The sequence below is a fragment of the Rhinoderma darwinii genome, chromosome 1 (assembly GCF_050947455.1).
Source record: "Rhinoderma darwinii isolate aRhiDar2 chromosome 1, aRhiDar2.hap1, whole genome shotgun sequence".
Classification (NCBI taxonomy): domain Eukaryota; kingdom Metazoa; phylum Chordata; class Amphibia; order Anura; family Rhinodermatidae; genus Rhinoderma; species Rhinoderma darwinii.
In genome coordinates, this window is record NC_134687.1 from 609,692,362 (window position 1) to 609,718,315 (window position 25,954).

General features: G+C 44.0%; 1 protein-coding gene across 3 annotated transcripts in view; it reads left to right on the forward strand.

Annotated features, from left to right (window-relative positions):
• WDR7 (WD repeat domain 7) overlaps positions 1-25,954 on the forward strand; it is a 417,770-nt gene that overhangs the window by 327,535 nt on the left and 64,281 nt on the right. For all 3 annotated transcript variants that reach the window (XM_075841243.1, XM_075841247.1, XM_075841253.1), the window contains 3 exons: positions 7,363-7,512; positions 8,586-8,668; positions 11,591-11,690. In XM_075841243.1, coding sequence (XP_075697358.1) covers positions 7,363-7,512; positions 8,586-8,668; positions 11,591-11,690 — 333 coding nt within the window. The remainder of the gene's footprint in view (positions 1-7,362; positions 7,513-8,585; positions 8,669-11,590; positions 11,691-25,954) is intronic.

Here is a 25,954-nt window from a genome sequence, read left to right on the forward strand (position 1 = left end):
TGGAATTGTAGATCGTTCTAATCAAGTGAAGGTATGGTAGGTGCAGTACCTTGTAATTTCCTCTTGGAGTGCTGTGTTTATACAGTGCTGGGTATATTAGCCTGCTCCCATCACTACTCATTAGACTGCTAGAAAATATCAGCATGCTAAAGGAGACTACGTGCTCCCAACCTGCTTACCCTCCCCCCCCCCCATAGCAAATAATGCAACTGACGACACATACACATCTGCTTTTTGGGTCAAGTGGGTCTTAGCCGCAGCTTTATTAATCTTGTGTCCATTATAAGGATTGTCTAATCTTAGGTACAAAAGAAACAACCGTATTATTGTATAATGACAAGTTCTGCTACGCTCTAATGTACTTTGTGTTTTCAAGATTTCTGCTTGCTGTCACTGAATGGAAGCATTCTTCCTTACATCCAAAACCTGCCATGATCTAGTCCTTCTCACACAGCTGCAGCTTGTATACAATATTTTAGTCTTGGCATTCTCCTTTATCTAAACTCAACAGCAAGACATATGTCTCTCTCCAGGGTGACTGCTCTTACCTACACTCATAGGTCTAGGTTAGGACATCTGGATGTAAACAATGAATATTTCTATTCTATGACCACAAGCAGAGATCTTGAAAATAAAGGGAGGGTGCACAATTACAAAATATTGATGAACAGCCACTCACAAACCTTCACTCAGGATGGGGGGGGGGGGGTTTCTCTATAATAAAGGTGTATTCAGACGTTGCAGAAGAGGTGCAGTTAAAACTGCATTAAAAAAAAATGTGTGCGGTTTTTACAAGTAAAACATGGTTTATAAATGTTTCACCTGTAAAAACCGCAACCGTATCGAAAATCGCAGCAAAAGTTCGCAGTAAGTGTACGTCTACACGGAATGCAAAAAAAATCTGTTACGGATTTTGCCGCAAATTCTGCTGCAGTTCCGCAGCGCAATTTTGCTGTAGAATTTGTTGCGGCTTTAACCCGTGTAATTGAAAAGAAGGAGATCCAATATGCAAATCCGGAGAAAGAATTGATATACTTTAAAGTCTGTATTGCGTGTCAATTTTCATGCAGATATTTTTCTACAGCGTGTGGATGAGATTTCATAAAATGTCATCCTCTTTGCTGCTACTGTAATAGGCTGCGGATCCACCACTTGTAAACATACACATGCGTTTTTTATAGCCGCTTTAAACGAACCTCAACCGCAACTTCTGAAAACACTCTAATAATAGAAAAACACAGATAAGGCTTCTATAAAGTGCCTCTAGGATGGGGTGGCTGCCAAGTATTACGCTTAGGGTAAGTTCACACCTAGCGTAAATACTGCGGATTTTCCGCAACAGATTTTGTTGCAGAAAATCTACAACATAATAAAGAGAACATGACAAATAGGGCGCAGCCCAAACAGAAGGGTAAACATCACAACCCATGAAGAGCGCCCAGTACGACAGCCATCTGAGCAATCATAACAGATGCTGCGATTTTTGCGGCGGAAAAGCTGCGATTCCACTGCAGAAATCGCAACTCAGAAAAAAATGTATACAGTCGTGGACAAAGTTGTTGGTACCCTTCCGTTAACGAAAGGAAAACCCACAATGGTCACTGAAATAACTTGAAACTGACCATGACCTGCGACTGGGACCGAGCTTTCTGGCACTGGAGAAGGCGCCTTCACACCGGAGACAGCTGATGTATTAAAATGTATTATTACTTTCGTCAGTTTCAAGTTATTTCAGTGACCATTGTGGGTTTTCCTTTCTTTAACAGAAGGGAACCAACAATTTTGTCCACGACTGTATATATACTCTCTTATACTTCTTCTCCAGTCCAGCCTCCTGGGATGACGTTTCATCCCATGTGACTGCTGCAGCGGTCACATGGGATGAAACGTCTTCCCAAGGGCCAGGATGCAGGACAGCAGAGAAACGCGTCGCCATGGCTGCGTAAGTATGCAACTTTTTTATGTGCAGTTTTCTGCTGCGGACATTCCGGCCGAAAAGCTGCACCACAATTTGGTGAGCTTTTTTCAGCAAGAATTCCCTGTGGCCGTTAGGGCAGATACACTGTGTTCTTATACGTAGCGTATCAGCCCTGTGTGAACGTAGACTTAGGCTGGGTTCACACGAGCATGTTCGGTCCGTAAAGGACGGAACGTATTTCTGCCGCAAGTCCCGGACCGAACACACCGCAGGGAGCCGGGCTCCTAGCATCATAGTTATGTACGATGCTAGGAGTCCCTGCCTCGCTGCGGGACAACTGTCCCGTACTGTAATCATGTTTTCAGTACGGGACAGTAGTTCCACGGAGAGGCAGGGACTCCTAGCGTCACACAGAACTATGATGCTAGGAGCCCGGCTCCCTGCACTGTGTTCGGTCCGGGACTTGCGGCCGAAATACGTTCCGTCCTTTACGTACCGAACATGCTCGTGTGAACCCAGCCTAAGGGTGTATTCAGATGTTGCGGTTGAGCTGCGGTTAAAATTGCATCTGAAAATTGCAAGAATTTTTACTGTGATTTCATAAATTTTTTCGCTGCTGTTGCAGTAAATATTGCAACTGCATCGAAAAAAGCATCACATTCCATTAAAGCTTATGCAATTTTCGAATGCAAAACTACAATCGCATAGAAAAACGCATCAAATTGCGCTAAAAAGGCATGCCGTTTTTGGATGCGTTTTTAATGCTTTTTTACGCACACATCAACCACAGTGTCTGAATATAGCCCTTACACACAGATAAGGTGTCTATGAGGTGCCAGTCACACGGTTACATGTAGTGCACCATGCTGGCATACCTCCTATTAGTTACGCCCATACCATTCGATCAGTTGAGCTGCCCAGCACCTTCTAAGTTTACCACACAAAGTACTGACACCCCATTCTCCCCCAACATCACAAGACCAGGCCGCATCCTGCAAAAATTCTAAACACGGCGCATTAGTTGATATTTTGTTCATAATACGAAAGCTCGAAAGCCACAGCAAGGCTCCTCATCGTCCTGTGGGTCCTCATCGTCCTGTGGGTCCTCATCGTCCTGTGGGTCCCCACATTAAAGTCCAAAGCAAATCAGTAGAAGGGAATCTTAGTTAGTCATGGACTGCCGAGCTCAGGAACAGAAGAACTTGAAGCAACATTAATAAACCAAGAGATCCTCTCATGTGGTGGTGACTTTTCTGGCTGCAGTTCCCTCTGAACGTCTCAGACAGGCAATTAGAGACCGCAGCCGTTATTATTGAAGGTTTTCTCGTCCTCTTGAGAGTGTTCAGGAGCTTCAGCCCAGTTTACTATTCTTTATGACAAAATTGAAATTAAAGTCAATTGATCGCCCTATCATTCAGAGGGACAGCCAATACGTCGATACCACTCTAAAATGTGTAAAGAAAGATCTCTGCAAGTTAAAATAACAGTCATGTATAAAGTGCTGCATAGATGTGTTACAAAGTGCTACGTAAACGGGCCCTGGGGTGAAAAACGTACACCTCCAGTGGCCACTTGTGGTAATGTCATTGTGTTGTCGTGCTTTTCTTATGGTTTGCAATCTCTGATAATCCGCCAGCAAGAGTCCTGAGGATGCTGAATTATTGGCATACTATGACAGTACCCAGTCCAGAACTAGCCATAATAGACAGCTTCCATGTTCTTATCTCTCCATCTTTTTCTCTCCATATGCCTCCTTTTTCTACTCTTTTTTTTTTTTTGCCCTACACCTTTCACTCTCTTCCTCCCCTCTCCTCCATTCTGTCTCTCCTTCCCTTTCCCTCCCTCTTTCTCCCTCTTTCTTTATTTTCTCTTTTTCTTTATCTATTTTCTCTCTCTCTCTCCCTCTCTTTCTCTTCTCTGTTAGCTTCTCCTTCCTTTCTCTTTCCCTTCTCTCGCTCCTCTTTTCTCTCTTTTTTCTCTCCATTCTCTCTCTCTCTTTCTCTCTCACCATCCCTATCTCTTATCTCCCACACTTTATCTTTCTTTCTTTCCTTCTTTCTTTCTTTCCCTCCATATCTCTTCTCTCTACTCTTCTTTCGCTCTCTTTTCGCTTTGTCTCTCTTTCATTCTCTTTCTCTTCTCTTTCCATCTTTCTCTACTCTTTCCATCTTTCTCTTCTCACTTTCTCTCCTCACTTTCTCTCTCTTTATCTATCTCTTCTCTCTCTCTCTTTTCTCTACTCTACTCTTTCTCTATCTTTTTTCTCCTTCTTTCTCTTATCTTTCTCTTCTCTCTCTCCCCCGTCTTTCTCTCTCTCTCTCTCTCTCTCTCTCTCTCTCTCTCTCTCTCTCTCTCTCTCTCTCTCTCTCTCTCTCTCTCTCTCTCTCTCTCTCTCTCTCTCTCTCTCTCTATATATATATATATATATATATATATATATATATATATATCTTTCTATCAGCTTCTCTCTATCCTCTTCTCTTCCCTATATCTTTTCCCTCTCTTTTTTCCTCTCTATCTCTTTTGTCTTTTCTCTACTCTTCTCTTTCTCTCTCTCTCTCTTTTCTCTTTTTCTCTCTTTCATTCTCTTTCCCTCTTTCTCTTCTCTCTTTTTCTATCTATCTATTTCTTTTCGCTACTCTTCTCTTTCTCTTTTTTTCTCTTTCTTTCTTTCTCTTCTCTCTCTTTCTCTCCTCTCTTTCTCTTCCCTAACTTTCTATTTTCTCTTTCTCTCTCTCTCTATTCTCTCTCTCTCTATTCTCTCTCTATATACATATATCTTTCTAACATCTTCTCTCTATCCTCTTCTCTTTCTCTCTCTCTTCTCTCTTTCTTTTTCTCTTTCTCTCTCTTTCTTACTCACTCTTTCTCTCTTTCTTTCTCTTTCCTTCTCTTTCTTACCTTTTCCCTCTCTTCTCTCCGTCTTTCCCTTCTATCTCTTATCTCCCATTCTCTTCTCTCTATTTCTCTCTATCTCTTCCCTCTTTCTCCTCTCTTCTCTCTCTCTCTCTTTCTCCTCTTCTCTCTCTCTCTCTTTCTCCTCTCTCTCTCTTTCTCCTCTCTCTTCTCTCGATCACTTCTCTCTTTCCCTACTCTCTCTTCTTTATTTTTTGTTCTCTCTTTCTCTTCCCTATATCTCTTCTCTCTCTCTCCCTCTCCTACTCTCTCTTAGTCTTTCTCTTCTCTCTCCTCTTTCTCTTCTCTCTTTTCTCTTTCTCTTACACTCTTTCCTCTCCCTTTCTCTTCTCGCACCTCTCTCCTCTCTCTTTCTCTCTCTCGTCTTTCTCTCTCTTCTCTATTTCTCTTCTTTCTTTTTTCTCTTTCTCTTTTCTCTCTCTTCTCTCTCTCCACTCTTTCTTTCTTTCTTTCTCCCTCTTCTCTCTTTCTTGTCTCTCTCCCTCTTTCCTTTTTCTTTCTCTCTATCATCTTCTCTCTCTCTATCATCTTCTCTTTCCCTCTATCTCTTCTCTCTCCTCTCTCTCTTACTCTTTCTGTTTTTGTTTGTTTGTTTGTTTCTTCCTTTTTCTCCCTTTCCCTCTTTCTTACTTTCTCTTTCCCTCTCTTCTCTCTCTCTGTCTTTCTCTTCTATCTCTTCTATCTCTTCTCTCCCTTTCTCTTCTCTCTATTTTTCTCTATTTCTCTCTCTTCTCTCTCTCTCTCCCTCTCTTCTCTGTTTCTCTCTCCTTCCCTATTTCTTCTTTCTCGTCTCTCTATTTCTCCTCTCTTCTCTCTCTTTTTTATTCTTTCTTACTCTCCTCTTTTTTATTATCTCTTCTCTCTATCTCTTCTCCCCTCTCCCTACTCTCTCTCTCTCTCTCTACTCTCCTCTGTGTCTTTCTACTCTCGTTCTCTCTATCTACTCTCTTTATCTTCTCTTTTCTCTTACTCTCTCTTTTACTCTCCTCTCTTTTTTTTTCTCTCCTCTCTCCCTTACTCTCTTTTTCTCTCCTCTCTCTTTTTTTCTCTCCTCTCTCCCTTTCTCTCCTCTCTTTCTCTTTTCTTTCTCTCTCTATTCTCTCCTCTTTTTTCTACTCTTTCTCTATTCTCTCCTCTTTTTTCTACTCTTTATCTCTCTCTCTTGTCTTCTATTATTTTGCTCCTCTTCTATTCTCTCCCTCCTCTTCTATTCCCTCCCTCCTCTTCTATTCCCTCTCTCATCGAACCAAGAGCTGTGGGAGCCCCAAGATCTGCCTGTTTTGGGCAAATAAAATTAGTAATTCCAGCTAAACACAAGCAACTTGACAGTGTTCATTACACTGCGAGGATAATGGTCCCCTACCCTCGTATCTGAACAGTATTCAGCCATAAATCCTAGAGATCAGCCATAAACATGGCAGCTACATAGAGGACTATGCTAACATTGCAGAACCCACTTCCTTTTTAATGCCTTTCTGTGCGGTCAATTGCAAGGGATGCCAGCCGGTACTTTTCTGTGTGTTCTTATTATTAACTCTTCACGGTCACTGCTGTGTTACTTGTCTAATGCTAAACATTTATCATACTCTCCCAGTTGAAAGAGGTTGTCTGGTATGCACAGGACCACCTCTTGAGGCGTCTGTCCTAAAAGCTGATTTCAGGGTGATAGGGTGATACCAGCTTCTTTGTTGGTGGCTTTAAGCAAGAAGGACAAAAATATATATATAACAGATCTCCCATGGTAATCCGTAGACATCTATGGCTGGATTTGATTCTTGACTTAATCTAAGTGGGGGACCTTCCTCTGTTAGTCAAACATGTCAAAATTACTGCAGACCTTTACTTCCTCCCTGTTGATGTCAGCTCCAGGAGCAGATAGATCGATACAGAGATAAAGGGAAAGCTAAAATAACTTGAATATCTTACCCAAACAGGGAATCACAAGCTGTTTGTTGGTGGAGGGAACTTGCTAGTTATTAATGTCCTGTGATCACAGCAGCCTCCATTCAAGCAGGAGTGTGCGATGTGCCCTAAATCTCGTATAGATGAGGGTCCCAGATGGCCGCGACATCCAAGCAGATAATGAATGGAGAGGCGTCCGCACATTTGTGTGCGTCTCTTTGCATTCACTTCTATGAAAGTTATGGAACCAACCAAGCCGTAGAACTTACAACTTACCGAGATGAGACCATCGGCATCAGGCGCATGCGCATCCCTGACTCTATGCGCGCATGCCCCCAACACTACTGGACTCATCTCCCAGACTAAGTTCATCACTAACTAACTCATTTCATCACTTTAACTAACTATTGCCGAAACGTCTGTTTTTGACGTGGGCAGGATTGGAACGATAAACCCCTTACTGCATAACAACATTCTGGTAGTCTAGTCTCTCCACACCTACTGACAGTTTCCCTTTAAAGGGAACTGAATCGGAACCTGTATTGTAATGGTAATTTATTTTTTGATGGAATTTTGTTTTATTTGGTTTCGAATTATGTTTTTTCTTCTTACTTTTCTCTTTCCAGGTGCACAGACACACCGCCATGGCTGCCAATACTCAGTCTCAGCAGAATATACACACTACTGCTTTGGCCCGAGCGAAAGGAGAAATTCTGAGGGTTGTTGAAATACTCATTGAGAAGATGCCGTCGGATGTGGTTGATCTCTTGGTAGAGGTAGGTATAGCTTTTATGCAACTTTATGCTTTGCGAGACAAGAAGAAGCCTCACCCGGTTTTATATACACGGTCAGAGCTGTTTTCATCATTTATAAGTCTGTATTCTTCTGAAAATTCTTACCCCTCCTGATTGTGTACTGCTTACATAGGTGCATGGCTCGATAGTACAGTAAGAGAGTAGCAAGCTGTGCACTTGTGTCAGCACTACAGGTTCCGTTTCCATTCAGTGACTGCAAGCAGAGATTTAGAAAAAATGGTGCAAAAGTGATGCATATATATATATATATTCGGTTCCGGTCAGAATAAGAATAAGATAGTCTGCAGCAATATTCCGCCCAATAAAAAAAACAAAACACCAAAAGTAATAATTCCCCACATGCATTTTTATCTTCTTGGCCTGTCTGTGGGACGCTATTTTTAAGGGTGACCGTCGCTTCAATATATATTTTGCTTTTCACTGAAGTGGGGACATCTGAACAAACTGTTTAGGTTCATAATATTAATAGGCGTTCATACACACCGATGTAGCAGAGCTGTGTTTGTCATCTGGTATAACGCCTCATGATATCACAAGGTTTTTTCTGTAGTAGCACAGAGGACTACAGGTAAAGCCAATCCATGATCTTAAAAGGGGTTGTCTCATGAAGAGAGCCTTCTTTTTTTAAAATGAAGCCGGGATGGTGATCAGCTGATCGTCGCGGGTTGAGCTACTCTCACCCCCGGCAGTCAGATGTTGTGGCACTCCGTCTAGGCATATATCGCCTTTGCATCAGCCATGTAGCATTAAATGGCGGCCTTTAAAATGAATGCCGTCAAGGCAAATAGAAGGCGGTCCTGAGCGGGGGACCCTCTCTATAATGTCCATACACTCTAATAGGGTATAGGGATATGGGTTATTGTTCTAAAGCAACCCCTTTAACCTACTTTGTTGTCATGATGCACAATCAATGCAGCCTCACTGGGGTCAGTTACAAGTTCGGCTCTGCTACATCTGTTTCTCACAAAAGCAATGATTATGAACTTTCTGCGCGTTCATTTGTGGTTTCTGATTGTCTGTTCTTTATCTTAAAGGTTATGGACATTATAATGTACTGCCTGGAAGGATCATTGCTGAAGAAGAAGGGGCTGCAGGAGTGCTTTCCCTCCATATGTCGGTAGGTTTTCCTGAGATTTCACCGTTTTCTTCTGCCCGGATGACCTAAATATCTTTCAGCTATAATTGAATTCAGTCTTACGCTCCTAATTCAGCTACTCATCACATTAGTTATCAAAGCTGGGGGCGCTACGACAATGTTCAATCAGCCGGAGATTGGGGACTTCAGTGCGTACGGATGTAGCAGAGCTATATTTGTTTTGTCAGAACTCTCTGTAGTTCTGTGGAAAACCACAGATTGCGATATAACCAATGACCAACTCAGTTCTGCTACATCTTCAGGTTTATAGATTTCGACCATTAAGGCGTTATCCTAGTTAACCAACGCATTTCTTATAGTCCATTTTAGTTTCACAGATTGCGTATGGACTGCTGGATTCCTTGGACTTTCAGGCATTTCGCTGATAGTCGTGAAGATAAAGGGGTTTTCTACGTTGGACTTCAGTTGTTGATGACAATGTGTCCGGCTTATCACCAAGTCGTGCTGCGAGGGGGAACGGGAGGACTCCGCACCCTAGTTCTAGTGATGGGTCGGGGTCCCAGTGATCATTTATTTATTACTTCTCCTGTGGATAGGTGATAAATATCCTTTGTGGGAAAACCCATTTAAGACTCATCGAACAGGGCCAAGTATAATAAAATGGATTATGTGAATGGATCAGGGGGAGATAAGTGGCTACCCGACACCTCGGGCCACTGATCTCCAGCAGAAACAATAGCAATCTTGTAACATGCTACTGATAATTTCTTACTTATTGCGGGCACAATAATCCTGAAATTTGGAGATTCTGATAGTCCGGCATCCAGAGGTCCAGTCCCATTGTGCCATCATTTTTACTAGGGTGACTGCCGACCTGCGAGATTTCCTGGCGTGTTACTAATAAAAATGTATTCGTAAGGGAGGTTAATAATGTTTCCTGGCGAAAAAGAAAGTTCAACTGCAACTTTCCATTATACCTTGTGGTACAATTTATTACCATTTTCAAGATCTCTGATTGCTGTCAGTGGACTGGAGCACTCTTGTTAATCCAGAGGCTGGAAACCTGTCCTGCTCGCTGCCACATGTGCAGGAGAGTGTTCTGATACATTGCAACAAGCCACGCACCTTAGTCAGCAGGACATGATCAGGATTGGTTTCTATTCACTGACGGACAGCAGAGTACATGGATATGGTGAGAAATTCACAAAATGGATTAAAATGTTACATTATACAACAGATAAATTGTCATCTTGTCTCAAGTTGCTAAAATGTCCATCGTTTTCTCAGTTCTATCCGTGTTTAGGAAAGCTGGGTGACAACTAATCTAACTATCATGGGGTTCTTATCCAGCTTTCCTGGAGTCCAGAATGGGAGCTGCGGATGTATCCGTACAGAAACTGAATAGACACACCACTTGGTAATAACCTTGGCAGGACTAGGAATGGCGGTCACCCAGCTTTACCAGGAACAGATATAACGAAGGAAACGGCAGAAGTGGACGACTCCAGTATATGCATGCGGCGTATCTGACTGTCGATCTACCGTTGTTCTTGGCGATCCGTAGTTTCCAGATGTAGATAAATGGAGACGGATGTAAAGCTCCTGGAATATCTATGAGCAGAACTGCTTGTTCATCACAATCCTTTTTTGCCGGAGATAATTGAATACCGAGCTTTTATTACCCGGCATCTTAATTAGCTCACCCTGTAAATGGGGCTCAGCGATGAAACGGCACTTGTAAAATGTGAGTTATTTGCTGTCCCGCTCTATATTATATCGCTGAGGTTCAACGGGGCGACGGTAAGCAAATGAGCGGGCGGGAGCGCTGACAGGACAGGAACGCCATTTCTTTTTGTATGGTTTATTACATTCACAGGAAACTTCCTTTATTCCAGAATTGGTGCTGGATTATCAAATGGTCTGGATGGGTGGAGGATCATAGAAAAATGTAAAAGTAAATAATAATAGTAGAATAAATAAATTAAAAGAATAGCCGTGAGTTTTCCATCACTATTTTGACCATCACACCTACACTGGTGTCAGATAGTTTTTGCACGGTCAGGGATATTTTTTTGATGTCACGCCCAAAATCCACCATGGAACACGAATGATGACCAGTGGTTTGGGTGTAAACGAGAGGAAAAGAATGCGGCCCACTCCATTGTATGAGAGAGCCCCCCGCAGTTACAAAGTTAGAGCTCAGCTGTTCGGTCACACGTCTGACAGCAAGATAACGGCAAACTGTTTCCAAGGGTGACCTGCAGAGTCTTAAAGTGAAGGTCCTATTACACGATATGGGCCGAGAAAATGAGCGCTGATCAAGGTACAAATAGTCCCGGAGGGGACCTGATAGTCTGGCACTGAAAATTGTGGCGGCGATAATAGCAGGTTAAGAGTAGCAGCGGGCCCACACTGCCAGAAGGCCTATCTATCTATCTATCTATCTATCTATCTATCTATCTATCTATCTATCTATCTATCTATCTATCTATCTATCTATCTATCTCATATCTATCTATCTATCTATCTATCTATCTCATATCTATCTATCTATCTATCTATCTATCTATCTATCCATCTATCTATCTATCTCATATCTATCTATCTATCTATCTATCTATCTATCTATCTATCTATCTATCTATCTATCTATCTATCTATCTATCTATCTATCCCATATATATCTATCCCATATATATCTATCCCATATATATCTATCCCATATATATCTATCTATCCCATATATATCTATCCATCCATCCCGATAGTTCAGAGTTATTATATTTGTGTGAGCGATTGCCTGAATTTCAGTAAAGGATCTAATTTATCTATGAATTTACCAATAAACTGAAATTCCTGAAAAAAATCCTATTTAAAAAAGAATATTCCTTGTGTACTAGTTGATGGTAATTTCCTTCTTTGTTGTGTATCTTGTTTTTCTAGATTCTACATGGTCAGTTACTGTGAACGCAGCCACAGAATAGCCGTGGGTGCGCGTCTTGGGTCGGTCGTCCTGTACGACATACGGACTGGAAAATGTCAGGTAAGGTGGAGCGCTACATTTCCCCCAGATTACGCACATTTGCAGCAGTTTGCTTGTTTTTTTTCTTGCTGAAATATTTTATCTAATGCGATAAAGATCAATATTTTAATGAAGAGAGTAAACAGCCGGTGCTCCCTGTTATCACCAGATCAGAGGGCAGGTCAGACGCCGGCAAAGAAGAAATTAAAATGCCCTCTGCTTTGCAAAATGTGCAGTATGTTTTGCTGTCATCGGAGAATGTCGCTTGTGGATCTTTGAACCAGACACGTTTTAATGTAATGAAATATACACAGAGCGTCTGCAGCTCGGCATGTCGGCTGATGATTGTAACGTGCCAGGTGATGAAGTTAGGTGATGCGATCTGCTTACTTAAAGGGGTCCTCTTCTTTGAGAATTCACTACTTGCTAGAAGGGTCGCTTGACAAAAAGCAGATCAGAGCGTGTCCTCCTGCGGAGACCCTCAGCGATCACCTGTGATCTGTGTGGAAACCTTGCAGTATTTTTTTATTTCCCTGCAGCGCCACCACAGGGGATATTAAGCATTACTCAGTGTCCATTCATATCAATGGGTTGTCTGTGTAAGCGTCCTCAGTGTTTAAGATCTCTGTTTGCTGTCAGTGAATTGAAGACCAATTGCTTGAAGGGAACCGGTCTACAAATTTGAGGCCTCAAAACGCTGACAGAGTGATAAAGGTGAGGGGGAAGGGCATTCTAAACATGCCTTTAAACATGCTTTAAAGCAACGTTTAATTCCACCAGCACCGCAATTGCCACTAAGGCGGGCACTTGATGTGCAAGTACTCCTGCACTGCTGCTGCCAACCCCGCCCCTCTGCTCTGAGTGACAGCTCTAGCAGACTCCTGATTGGCTGCTAGCGTCGCTCAGAGCAGAGAGTGGAACTTGCGACCACCGCGCCGAGGAAATCAAACGTTGGTTTCTCGGTCATGCAACTTGCATGATGGAGATAAAAGGTATGTTAACAATGCCCTTCTCCTCCCCTATATCGCTCTGTCAGCAGTTTTGAGTCATCAAATGAGCTGACAGAATCCCTTTCATTCGTTTTTGGAATGTCTAAGTGACACAGCTTCCTGGCTCGTTACAATGTATCAGAGCTCCCTCTAGTAATAAGCCCTACTCCTCTGTCCGTTAGATATGATCTGGACAGATTTTTAGCCTGTAAACAAAAACATTCATAAGGAACTGAAACACAAAGTACATAAGGAAGTCGTAGAACCTTTCATTATACAATATTTAAAGGGGTTGTCCTAAGACGGCTGAAACGGGTGGTGGAAGCTGCTGGCAGCCGCACATTTCTCCTGCAGTGGCCACTGCTGGAGATATGGGGTATTACATGGCTCCCATTCAATTGGTCCGGTTGATACCTCCAGAGTTGCGGCTGCTCTTTCAGCAGTCCTTTGCTCTGGTCAATAGAGGGGGTCTTGAACTGTGCATCCATATGCCCTAATTGTTACGTAAGGCTGGAAAACACTCTTGCACATTGTCCACTTTATCAGATGACAAAGAGTATTCTCCTCAGCCTGGCCCCCTCATGCAGGACAGTTGTGAACTGGATTTGCAGTATTAGCTGTCATGACTGTTGTGTAAGTCAGATATTAGTACACGTCCTGTTGCGGACTCCGCATCGTGTCCATATTATAAATAACCCTATAGATGTTTCTGTATTGTCTGCAGTAAGTCGTTGCCGTCACTCGTTGCTTTCCAGCATGTCTCGCCTGTGCGGTCCGATCCCTGGGCTGTCATATAACTAAGAAATATAAAGGACTCTGCAGATGTCGGCAAAGTCTATACAAGGCAGTAGTACAAGGTGGTACATATTAGTGCCTTTTAGGAAATCATGTGCTAGAGAGTTTTTTTTAATCCTAAAGTTCAAGTCTTGGAAGGCCCATGGATAAATCCATCATTTCAGGGTATGTAGCATTGTTTTAAAGAGACAGGACTCCTTTATAATATTACATAAATGATACAGGCTAACTGAAAGGTAGGTAGGGGACTTTCATTGGGCTCCCAATGTGCACTTTAATTTTTTATTAATTTTGACCTGTATACACATACGTTCCCAGTCAAATCTGGGTGACAACCACTATGGCTGTCATTGCTGCTGCCACAGGAATGGTCACCCAGCAAATCTCCCTAGTTATACTGTGATACACCTTTCCCTCCCATATCAATGCATAACTATACGGTTCAATAAAGAAGGTCTAGCTTCTGAATCCTCTGGTGGACATCTGATATTGTCGGAAAAAGTTGCAGCCATACATTTTCGGGGCCGCTCCGCCCCAAACTACCCATGTTATATATCAAAATGACCATAACAGAAAGGGCAAGTCATTCTAAGTTAAAGTGTGCTAGTTCTGAACATTTTGACACTTAAAAGAGAACTATTTTTATAAAAATGGTACAAAAATAAGCCATATTTGTCATAAAAATTGCAAAAATCAGGTGGATGGCCTAAAAATACAAACATTATAAAACTGCTCTTGTTTTGGTAGTAAAACATTGATGTCCTATGTTTAGTTGTTGGCGGGGTTCCAACCCCAGGATCCCTGACGATCAACAGCACTCCATTGAGAAGCACGGCATACAAGTGGCTGTGTCTGGTACTGCAGCTCAGTCCGTTCACTTAGAGGTTGTGCAGGTTTTAAAAAAAGCATGGTTGCTTTTTTACAGCCTGTTCACATTTGCGTATGAGGCTCCATCATACGCCCTGATGGAAAACCGACGGAACCTATTATAATCAATGGGTTCCGTCGGGCGCTGGTGGTGTCCGTTGTACAACGGAGCTAGCGCTTCCGATATTCTAGTTCTGCTCCTCTGACGGAGCAGAACAACGGAAAGACCAATGTAAGTGTGACGACTCTTACAAAAACAGTGCCACACCTGTCCATGGGCTGTATTTGGTATTGCAACTCCATTGAAGAAATTGTGACTTAGCTGCAATACCACACACAACATGTGTACTGATGTGGCACTGTTTCAATCTGAATTCTGGACAACCCCTTTATCTTGGCTGGAGCGCCGGGGTCCCTTTATAATGCTGATAAGCGAGACACCCCAAGCAATCAAACATGGATGGACTTCCTCACAGAAAATTACTTTAAAGCAGCGTTTGGGTCATTAAAGGGAATGTATATAATAACCCGGTCCTTTAAGGATTTAACGACTACATGAGACCAGGATGATGTAGGCCTGTTTTAAATCTCTATTTTTGACCTTTTCTCTTTGCTTCCATGTCTGACAGATGCATTTCCACTGTGACCCACAATGCACAGGTTCCCAAAAATCAGATTTCCTTTGCTCGTTGTACTGTACATTTTGCACTTCTATAAATGACCTTATCCGTGTCCATTTTTTATTTTTTTTTTACCCTCTGAACGAAAATGTTGTTTTGCTTAAATCTGATAAAATCCTGAGCAATCAATATTGGAAAATTAGATTGTCCCCGTTCAGAAAGAATACAATAAAATGACGAATAAAACTCCAGAATCTTTCGGTAAAACCCTCGTTATTGGTGCGCGGTGCATTTCTAAAAGGACTGGAGGAGTGGGTGAGATAAGATCCAGTAGTGTGCCCTGTGTCTGCTCGGCAAGGGCAAACAAAGCCAGGGGGGAGATTTCCATTGCAGATTCATCCACGCTTGTGTGTGGCAGTCAGCACTTAACTAGGCTTTTTATCAACACCTCTGACCTCCACTAACCACTTCAGAAACATCTCTGCAAATATGGGGCACGTTTGCCGATATGGAGATGCACAGTGTGGACGGCATCTATTGATTCAGAGGTTTGGAATACGTTAGATTTTTTTCTTTTCCTGTAAAAGTAACGCACAAGGCAAAACGAATGTACTTAGAGATTATTTAGTACTAACTGCCCTCCCCAAGCCACATGCCGTGAGCTCCTTGTATGTGCTATTAGGTTGATGTTTTTTATGTATTTATGTTGGTATATTTGGTGTATTATATGCTATAAACCAACATTTTGGACTTTATCCATACTAAGTAGCTTACTTTTTAAGGAACCTAAAGGCGTTTTCCCATCTTATACCTCTGGGACCCCCACTTAGAATGAAGGTCCCCCAACCTCCGCTCCACCAGGTGAGGAGGTGAGCATCTCGACTATTTCCCCCATAGAGTTAAATGGATAGAGCTGCACACATTCAATTTATACTCCTCCTGGATGTAGCTTCTGTCTACCGATTTGTGGTGTCTCAGAGGAAGGACCCCTCATATCAGACTGTGAATATGCCACAAATGGGAAAACCTCTTTAAAAGCCATCTGCCATCCACAAGCTTCCTTCATGTAACTTCCGAATTTTTTTCGTTCCTGCTCTTTTCATGTTTTGTCCTGATTGATTTTTATTTGGAAGCTTCTTGATTTCTTGTTCTTGCCTAGTATACTTTCTGCTACCTAGAAGAAGGGACCTAAAACAATCCTGTGAAGCATAGAGAGGCAGTCTATTGTACAACAGCCCGTGCACTGCATTAGTAGTCAACGAGACAAGAAGACAAGTGGTTTCTAGGGAACCTAAATAAACTCTTACACCTACAGAATAACTAAGAGGGAGCGGCACTGAACATAAAAATTCACATAGTTTCCGTAAAGGTATGCAGAGATGTCAACCTTAATGAACTCTTCGCAGGGTGATACTCGAGCAGCAGGTTGCGGCAAAAAGGGCAGTGGCCTTTTCGATGGAGTAACTAAATATATTCAAACCCCCTATATTATCAGACCTTAGACCCTAACTCTTAAATATTTTTAGACCTCCTGTATTAATATCAACCTCTAGATATTAGCTTGATGGATTGATCTGAGCATGCCTGACATCAACATGCACAATGCCAGTAATCGGCCGAAGTGGTGTAAAGCCGCAGCTAGCTGAATACAACCACTTGAAAGTCTTTTCGGCCATCTTAAGCTAGCCACAGCTTTCTTTATTTTCCAATTCAAAATTTTTATTGGTTTTAAAACAAACATTTATCAAAACATTCAGAGAAAATGTGTCCGCATAATAAAAGAACATTACAAATAGGGCACAGCCCGAACAGAGGATAGACATCACATCCTATGAAGAGCACACAGTACGCCAGCCTTCTGAGTAGTCATAACTGGAAGGAACATTGCTTAAAAGTAAGGAAAAAGAATCATACAATAATCGACTTCCTACACATCCTAAAATGCACTGTCCACAACATGTGAGCACAAACACAGGCAGCAACGACCCCCAAAGTAGACACACGAAAGAAAGAAAAGGGTGACAAGAATAGGAGACACACAAATGCAAGGGAAAGACAGGAAGAGTTCATGGTGAACCTGGACTCCAATTCCGGAAAAGCATGGGTAAATAAGAATAAGAAAAAGCAGCCATGTACCTGATAAATACCTGGGTGGAGCAAGCAAAATCCCCCGCACCTGTCCACAGTCCTACCCCAAATGAAGTCTCAAGAGTGTGGATAGGCATTAGGCCTCAGGCCACTACAGAATGGTATGTGGGCGAAGAGAGAAACAGAAGCCATGGAGACCAATTATCTCTATATCGTGCAGAGGCCTCCGGGGATTGAGCCAGGAGGAGTATCAGGGCAACCTCCTGAAACCATTCATCTAACGGTGGGGGAACTGCCGTTTTCCATTTGTGGGCGATAATCGATTTGGCAGCCTGAAGGAGGTGCCTAAGCAGTGAACGTTTATAACTAAGTAGTGGCATAGGAAACATAAACAAAACGGCTGCCTCGGGAGAACTGGGGACCGAGACCCCAGAGACTTCCAGTATTATTTCAAGTACCACCTCCCAAAAACTCCGCAAGGAGGGGCAACTCCACCAAATATGAGACATAGATCCCCCCCCGACGCCCCGCATCGCCAACACGTGTCCGGTACAGACTGGTACCACTTATGTAGAGCAGAAGGTACCCCATACCACCTAGAAAGGATTTTGTAGCTAGTTTCCTGGGCTCGTATGGCTATCGAGGTCTTCTGGGACAGGTAGAAAGATCGCCTCCATTGTGCGTCAGCAAATGTCATGTTCAATTCAGTCTCCCAAGCCTTGCAGAAAGATAGGAGATGAGGGGATCGCTGGGCAAGGAGTAATTTATAGAGTGTGGAAATGGCATGTGCAGGGGACCGGGTGGAAACACATAAATACTCAAAATCTGTAAGCGGTCGGTGGAGGCGAGCCCTATAGAAGTGTTGTAACTGGGAGTATTGAAATATATGACGTGGCGAAGGAGTTTCAGCTGGACAGATAGTGGTTAATGGGAGTAAAGAAGAATCAGATAGGACCTGAGTGAAGTATATGGGATTGATGGAAGACCTACCTAGGAAGGAGAGACACGCCTCCCCAGCAGGAAATGGTGGGTTGTCAGTAATAGGCGTCAGTGGTCCCAGCAGGTCCACAATCGAGCCCACTCTCCCAGAGGAACGCAGCGCCAGGTAGGTATGGAAAATAACAAAGGAGTCTGGTCTCGGTCTGTTTCCAGGCAAAGTAGAAAGTGTACGGGTACAGAGCTGTTGGGCTAACCGCACCCAGAGTTTAGAGTCATGATTATGGAAGAAGTCGAGGACCCAAGCATGAGTCGACGCCATATAATAAAGACAACAGTCCGGCAGACCAACCCCACCAGCGTCCCTGGAGCGAGTAAGGAGTGTCCTACTCAGTCGAGGACGACCCGTTGGCCAAATGAAGGATCCAAAGCACTGTTGGATACGTAGCCAATAAGAGGGGGGGATGGAGACAGGGATAGTCTGCAGGAGGTACAACAATCTGGGGAGGAGTGACATTTTATAATATTTATACGGCCAAACCAAGAGAATTACATTTTATGCCACGAGGCAAGATCTGCACGGAATTTGCCTAATAAAGGGGCAAAGTTATTAGTAAACAGTTGGGATAGGTCAGAGCTTAGGCACACCCCTAAATAAGTTATCCCCCTAGAAGGCCAGGAGAAAGGGAAATTGATTTTGAGGAGTGATTCTGTTGAGGATGAGAGGGACACATTCAGGGCCTCAGATTTGGAGAAGTTGATCTTAAAGTTGGACCATGATCCAAAACGGGACAGCTCGGACATCAACGATGGAAGAGACACATGCGGATTCGTAAGATAGACCAAAAGGTCATCGGCAAAAGCAGAGCACTTATATTCCGTCCCGCCTATGAGAATACCCTTAACATCCGAGCTGCCCCGGATGGAGGCCATGAGATGCTCCATAACGGGGACATACAGCAATGGGGAGAGAGGGCAGCCCTGCCTAGTGCCGTTATGAATAGCGAAGAACGCAGATAGGGAGCCATATATTTTTAATTGGACAGATGGGGATTGATAGAGGGCCATAATCTTATAAGGGACGGTCCTAGGCCTATATGTTGGAGAGTCTAGAGGAGGGTGGGCCAGGATATCCTATCGAACGCCTTTTCGGCATCCAGAGACCGGATCATGAGAGGGATGTGATGGGACTGGGCATGATGAATGATGTCTAAGATTTTCAGGGTGTTATAACGCGCCTCCCGGCCAGGTACGAATCCCACCTGATTCGGATGAATTAAATGCGGAAGATGTTTATTTAACCTGTTAGCAAGCAATTTGGCATAGATTTTTAAGTCCACGTTGAGCAAGGAGATGATAGCTGGAGTATAACTGGGGGTCCTTACCCGGTTTAGGAATAACCGTGACATGAGCCAAAGTGGAGCCCGTGGGAAACAAGACTCCAGGAGATATAGAACTAAAGGCTCGGAGAAGAAGTGGCGACAAACAGTCTGTCAGTGTTTTATAAAATTTGCCCGTGTATCCATCCGGTCCGGGACTCTTCTCCCCCCCGGAAGACCCTTAATAACTGCAAGGATCTCCGGTAAGGTAAACTCAGCATCCATCTCCTCAGCCACTGCACTAGCTAGAGGCGTGAAAGGAGAGGGGAGCGAGGCTCGATCCGGGGAGGAAGATATATAGATCAGAGTAGAAGGTATGAAAGCAATCCGCAATCTCGGGGGTCGTGTGAACTACATGGCCAGAAGGAGATTTAATATTTGGTATATGGCATTGGGCCAACTGAGTCTTTAACGCCCTGGCTAACATGCGTCCGCTTTTGTTACCAAATTCATAGAACTTACTCCTACAAACTTGGAGTGCACGTTATTGAGCCGAGTCTAACAGACGTCTGGCCTCTTGACAGGCACTCTGTAACTCCCGTAAGAGTGGAAGAGAAAGCGCACGCTTCTGAGCCAACTCAAGGGAGCTGATTTTTTGGAGAGCAAGCTTCAGGGAATGGGCCTTTTCTCTTTATAGACGTGTGCCATGTTTTATGAGGGCGCCGCGGAGCACACACTTGAGCGCCTCCCACTGCATCATCCGAGAAGTGGCATCACGGGCATGATCGGACATGAATTGCTCAACCGTTTGCAACAGTTCAGCACCACAGACCCCATCAAGGAGCTGGGACTCGTTAAGTTTCCAGGACCAGGGACCCTTAGTGAGGAACGGGAGGTGTAAGATGCAAAAAACGGGGGCATGATCCGACCATAATATATTGCCTATGGACGTGGAAACAGCCCAGGGGAGGGCATGATGTTGGAGGAGGATGTAGTTTAAGTGACTGTAGGTGCCAATGCGGAGTAGAATAAAAGCTATAGTCTTTATCAGAGGGATGTTGAAGGTGCCAAACATCACATAGTTGAAGCTGTGAAAGTGCACGTCGCACCCGTCTGATAGCACCATAGGCGACACTGGAGCGACCAGTAGAGTTATCTAGAGTCGGGTCCAAGGTAAGATTAAAATCACAGCATAACACTACAGTCCCCCGTACAACCGGTAGGGCAGTGTCTATGAGCTGAAGTAGGAAAGGGACCTGACCAGTATTAGGGGCATAGGCGTTGATCACCGTGAACTCACGCCCACCAATGTTTAATACTAGAATGATATATCTAGCGTCCGTGTCAGTGACAATATTGACGACCTGATGAGTGAGGGATTTATCAAGAGCTATGGCGACTCCACAAGATCTTGAGTGTGGGTTGTTACTGAAATGCCAGTCTGTAAAATTTGTGCCTATTAACAGGGGAGTGACCTTCCTTAAAGGGAATGTGTTGCCAGCAAAACATGTTTTTTTTTTTTTAGTTAAACAATTAGTGTATAGGTGATTAAACATTGTTCTAATTTTTTTTTTTTTTCACGAGTCAGGAAATATTATAAATTGGATTCAATTGGATTCTAATTTATAATATTTCCCATTGCTGGTCACTAGATGGAGCTATTCCCAAAATTGCAGCATTGCATGTGGTAAAGCAACCACATTGCTTTATGCTGCAAAATTGTGTAAAAAGCCCTCGCTCTAGTGAGCTCTCAGCATCCCCCCCTCCTTTATCCTGGCTAGTGCCGGGAGAAACGAGGGGTTTGAACGGTCTAACCTCCTACACTGTGTGTCGCCATTTTTTGAGCTAACACACAGTGTAGAAGGTTTACATACACTAGTAAAACACACTGAAACACAAACATACATAGAAATCCCTTACCTGCTCCAGTCGCCGCCGCTCCCTCCGGTCCATCCGCTCCGTCTGCTGCCGCTGTTCCATGTGCACAAGTCCGGAAGCCGCGACCGGAAGTAGTAATCTTACTGTCCGGCCGCGACTTCCGGTCCACAGGAAAATGGCGCCGGACGGCGCGCATTTCAAATTGAACTGTGTGGGAGCGGCGCATGCGCCGTTCCCACACAGCGGCGTACATGTTAGTGGATGGAACGGGCCCCGTTCGCAGTCCCTATGGGACTGGAGCTGCCGTATTCCATGTCTGTATGTGTCGTTAATCGACACATACAGAAATGGAAAAAAAAATGGCAGCCCCCATAGGGAAGAAAAAGTGTAAAAATAAGAAAAAGTAACACACAAACACACAAATTAATCCAAACGTTTTTAATAAAGCACTAACATCTTTAACGTATTAAAAAAAAAATTGTGGTGAAACTGTTCCTTTAAAGTGTGTTTCCTGGAAACATGCAATACGTGTCTTACGCTTATGAAGGTGGTGGAGGATTTGTGCTCTCTTCTCAGGCATATTAAACCCCTTCACATTGAAGGAGGCTACATTGAGGTCAGCCATGGACGTATGCAGAACCGCATTCTGAAATGCTCCGGAAAGAACGGGAGAAGTAGGAGTCCAGGATCACCAGAAGTAAGAGGAGAAGCAGATGGGGGTTTATTCTAGGGAAAGAAAACACAGCATGAGAGAACAACAACAACAAAAAAAAAGGCAGCAACACAGAGACTGCCGCAAGAGCTAAACACAGAAATATGGTGCACCATAGAGCGACAACTGCGCCCCGGAATGGCCCAGTACCTACGGGGGGAAGGTGACAGCTACACATGAGAGCGACCCGCTCTCCCCAGCATATAAGAACGTAAAAAATAGGTATTAACAGCTATTATTATCGATACATTGGAAATGGGGGGGAAGGCGTATGATAACAGACATGAATACAATTTCTAAGGCAGAAAATAAACTAGACTTCTCATATTAAGTAAGAGCAAAAGAGGACTTCCAGGAATTTAAAAAATCACGTAAGGCAAATTAAGTTCTGGGGTGGTCACGTAGGACTCCAAGCAACACAAGTCCTCAAGCAGAGCGAGCAGTCTCCTTAGACTGTACAGGTTCCCAGTTGCGTCCGCGACCGGACCGTCTTCTGGGACCCCTCATGTGCCGACCCTTGCTAAAATCCGGGCGTGAGGAAGGAGGACGTCCTGCATGGGACCCTCTGCCAGCAGAGGACAACAGCGTGGGCCACACCTGGAGTGAGACGGAAGGAAGACTTCGATTCCTGAGGAAATCCAGCAAGTCACCGGGAGATCTCAGCGCGTAGGTGTGACCGTCGCGCCTGACCATTAAGGCGAAGGGGAAGCCCCATCTATAGACGATACCTCGGTTCCGAAGAACCTCCAAAAGGGGTTTAAGAGCAGCTCTTTGCCAGGGTGTGCCTAGAGAGATCCGGAAATATACGTATCTGCGTCCCATGGTGAAACATGGTTGGCTGTTGTCTTGTTTTTTGCAGGATAGCGTCTTTTATGGCATAGAAGTGTATCCGGCAAATTACATCTCTGGGCCGCTGGTCATCAAGGCTCAATGGACGGAGAGCTCTATGAGCACGATCAAGTTTATATGGGTATTTGGTGGACGTCCCAGTAACGTATTGAAGATGGTGGACAATGTGGAAAAGAGATCGGAGGCAGGAATAGATTCAGGCAGTCCCCTAATACGGATGTTGTTTCTGCAGTTACGATTTTCAATGTCGTGAAGATGTTGTTGCAGAGTGAATAATGGAGCAGAGTGATGCTGCAACGTGGACTGCATGGTGACAATTGTCGCATTGTCAGTGACAAGGTCATGAGCAAGGGTATCAACTCTTGCAGAAAGTGAGGAAAGTTCAGCTCGGAACTGTGAAAACTCCAATTTACATTCTTCCACAATTTGTTTAGCAAAGGAAGTCACATCTGCCCTAGTGGGTAGCGTTTGAACCATCTGTCGGATGTCCAAAAGAGTTGCCGGTCTATCCTCACAAAGAGGCACTCCTGAGATATCTACATGACTTAATCTGAAATCAGCCGACACTTCACCCGGATTCCGGGCAGAGTCCAGAGCATGGTGGCGTGGAGAGAGGATGGCGGAACCCTGGCTGTGGGCATGGGGGGGAGACCAGGACAGATGGGGCGAGGGAGGCCCCTGGGGGGGGTCAAGGACGGCTGAGCATTGGGGGGACTATCCCATGGGGAGCCAGAGGACCATGCGGGGGAACCTCCCAGTGTTCCAGGGCCCTGGTGAGGCTGGAGGTTTATTTGGGCCAGAGCAGTGGAAAGGGGCATATGAGGTCCAGGACCCCCGTACTCACTGTGTGGACCCCTCGGTGGAGAGGATGCGTCCCGCAGAGTCCTGAGGGCCGGGTCAGTGTGGAGGTGCAGGGTCCAAGGCAAGGAGGGGGACCGCCGCTCTGAACGGCAGATCCGAGCAGCCCAGGCACTAGATCCGGGCAGCCATCCTGCCCACGTGTGTCGGGCCGTGACGCGCCCCGCAGCTGCATGGGAGTTTGCCTCCCAAAATATGTCCCAATAGCCTCCTGAGGGGATGAGGGCTGTACATGTCGGGCCATCTTGCTCTTTTTGGATGCCTTCCCCATCTGGAAAGCAGGATGTTAGCTGATCCTGTGGAAGCTGGTGGGGGAGCTCAGTGAAGCACTTCTTCACCCATCCATAGCTGGCCACGCCCCCTAGCCACAGCTTTCTGATGAAGAATGTTCTTGTGGCCCTTTGTCCTAGAAATCTGTGGAGTCTCCGTTTTATGGTCTTCACCAATATAAACTTCTGAAATGTCTCTAGTTCGGAATATGCTGTAGAAGGACTCGAATCTGAATGTCGACTGAGATCCAAACCTTATTGCCTAACATCAGAGCCTGTATTATTGCCTCTTTGGTGGCCTAATCCTTGCAAGAGTGGAGGTGGTTATATCAGATCAGATTAATATCTATGTTTTTTTGTCACTTATTGATCAAATATATATGGATGAGATGTTCAGGAGTCCTGACATTCATGGCCATGCAGTACATGTCTTCAAATGTTTCTGGAGGTTCATCATGGGGAGGTGTTTTCTCTGGCCTTCCTGTCAGTCATCCCAAGTCCGATTCACCCCAGTAGTTAAGGGCTCTTTAAAGGAGAGCGTTAGAAAAAGGGGGTTACTTTTTATTTATTTATTTATTTATTTATTTTAGAAACAGCGCCACTTTTGTCCATGGATTGTGTCTGGTATTGCGGCTCAGCTAATAAACATATGTATAACCCTTAGAAAGACAGGTCCCACCCGACTACTGTGACGTAACCCATGCATTATGCGGGGATCATTCTGTTGTTGTTTTGTTGTTGTTGTTGTTATTATTATGCAGCTTTTTGGATGATATACTGTTGATTGGAGACTGTAGGATTTTTTTGTTTCTATTTTGGATGTTTTCCTGCAGCCATAATAGTATATTGTGGGAAGTGTAACATGGCAGTGTCCTTCCCATGGCTGTATTGATTTGCCCTTCGGCTGTTTGCAGTGCATAGAGAACCCAGGGCCTTGTTGTTGATTATCTCTACACAACGTCTCTGTGAGCATTATTGACCCATTGCAGCTTACTGCCTGTGGCTCTTGATTTTTCACACCGTCTCCATGACACTCATAATAAAACATACGATGTTATTGCTCCTTTACTATGGAAGTCTACTTGTATAGCCGGAAAACGACTGAAACACTTTCTGGAATACATTTATAGTTTGCTCGCAGCACTGCAGAATTTTTGTGGGTTTTTTTTATCTTTTTTTTTTTTTTAAACTTTGGTGCCGTTATTCCTTTCAACTGAATGGTTTTTCTTTTTAAGTTACATGGCTTTCCCTGAGTTGAAATGGGCTGTAGATATACAAGAAGAGAATAAATGCATCCATATTCACACTCTAACGTTACATAGCAGTTGTATGCAAAATCGTTATTCTCCAGAAGGAAGAAACGGGCTCTCTAGCGCTACCTTTAGAGGACTACCTTGTAAGTCAATATCAGATGCGTAATAGAGCCTTGAAACAGGACTCGGGTTAATAACCTAACCAGAGACACACATATGTAGACTACACTGATTTCAGAGTGGTTGCTCCTCATCAGTACAGAGTAGGGTTCTGGCTGGCTCAGTGAGATGCCTTTCACTGATTCTTCTTGCAGAGATCCAGCTGGTATGGGCAATGTTTCAAGGCTTTATAAAGGGTAGGACATTGACTTACAGGGAATTCACCTATAGGTGGCACTAGAGAGACAGTTGTCTGCCATCTGGAGGAGAGCTATTTTACATACTGTTCTAATGGAGCATTGGCTGTGGAATCCTTTGCACTGAGTTTTTTTTTATTGTTTATTTGCTTCCTAAAGACAAAGTTAAGCAAGTTTCTAAAAAGTCTTAATCAAAAATATTCTACCATTTTGCTGCTGTAGTGCCTGTGCAGCTCCTGTAGATAATGGAGTGTGCTGCATCTATCTCAAATCCATCAGTCCACTTCTCCAGATGGACAGACTAATCTGTGCTCCCCCTCCCTTCTCTGTGTTAGGCCGGATTCACGCAAGATGATTTTTTCATTATGTTACAAGTTACTTGGAGTTCAAAAAGTTGCACTGCGTTTCAGGATGCAATAGTCATGCCTTTATTCTCCCCCCTGATATTCCGTTTGCAAGCTGCTCTAGTTTTAGACTTTTCTCCTGTGGACGGGTC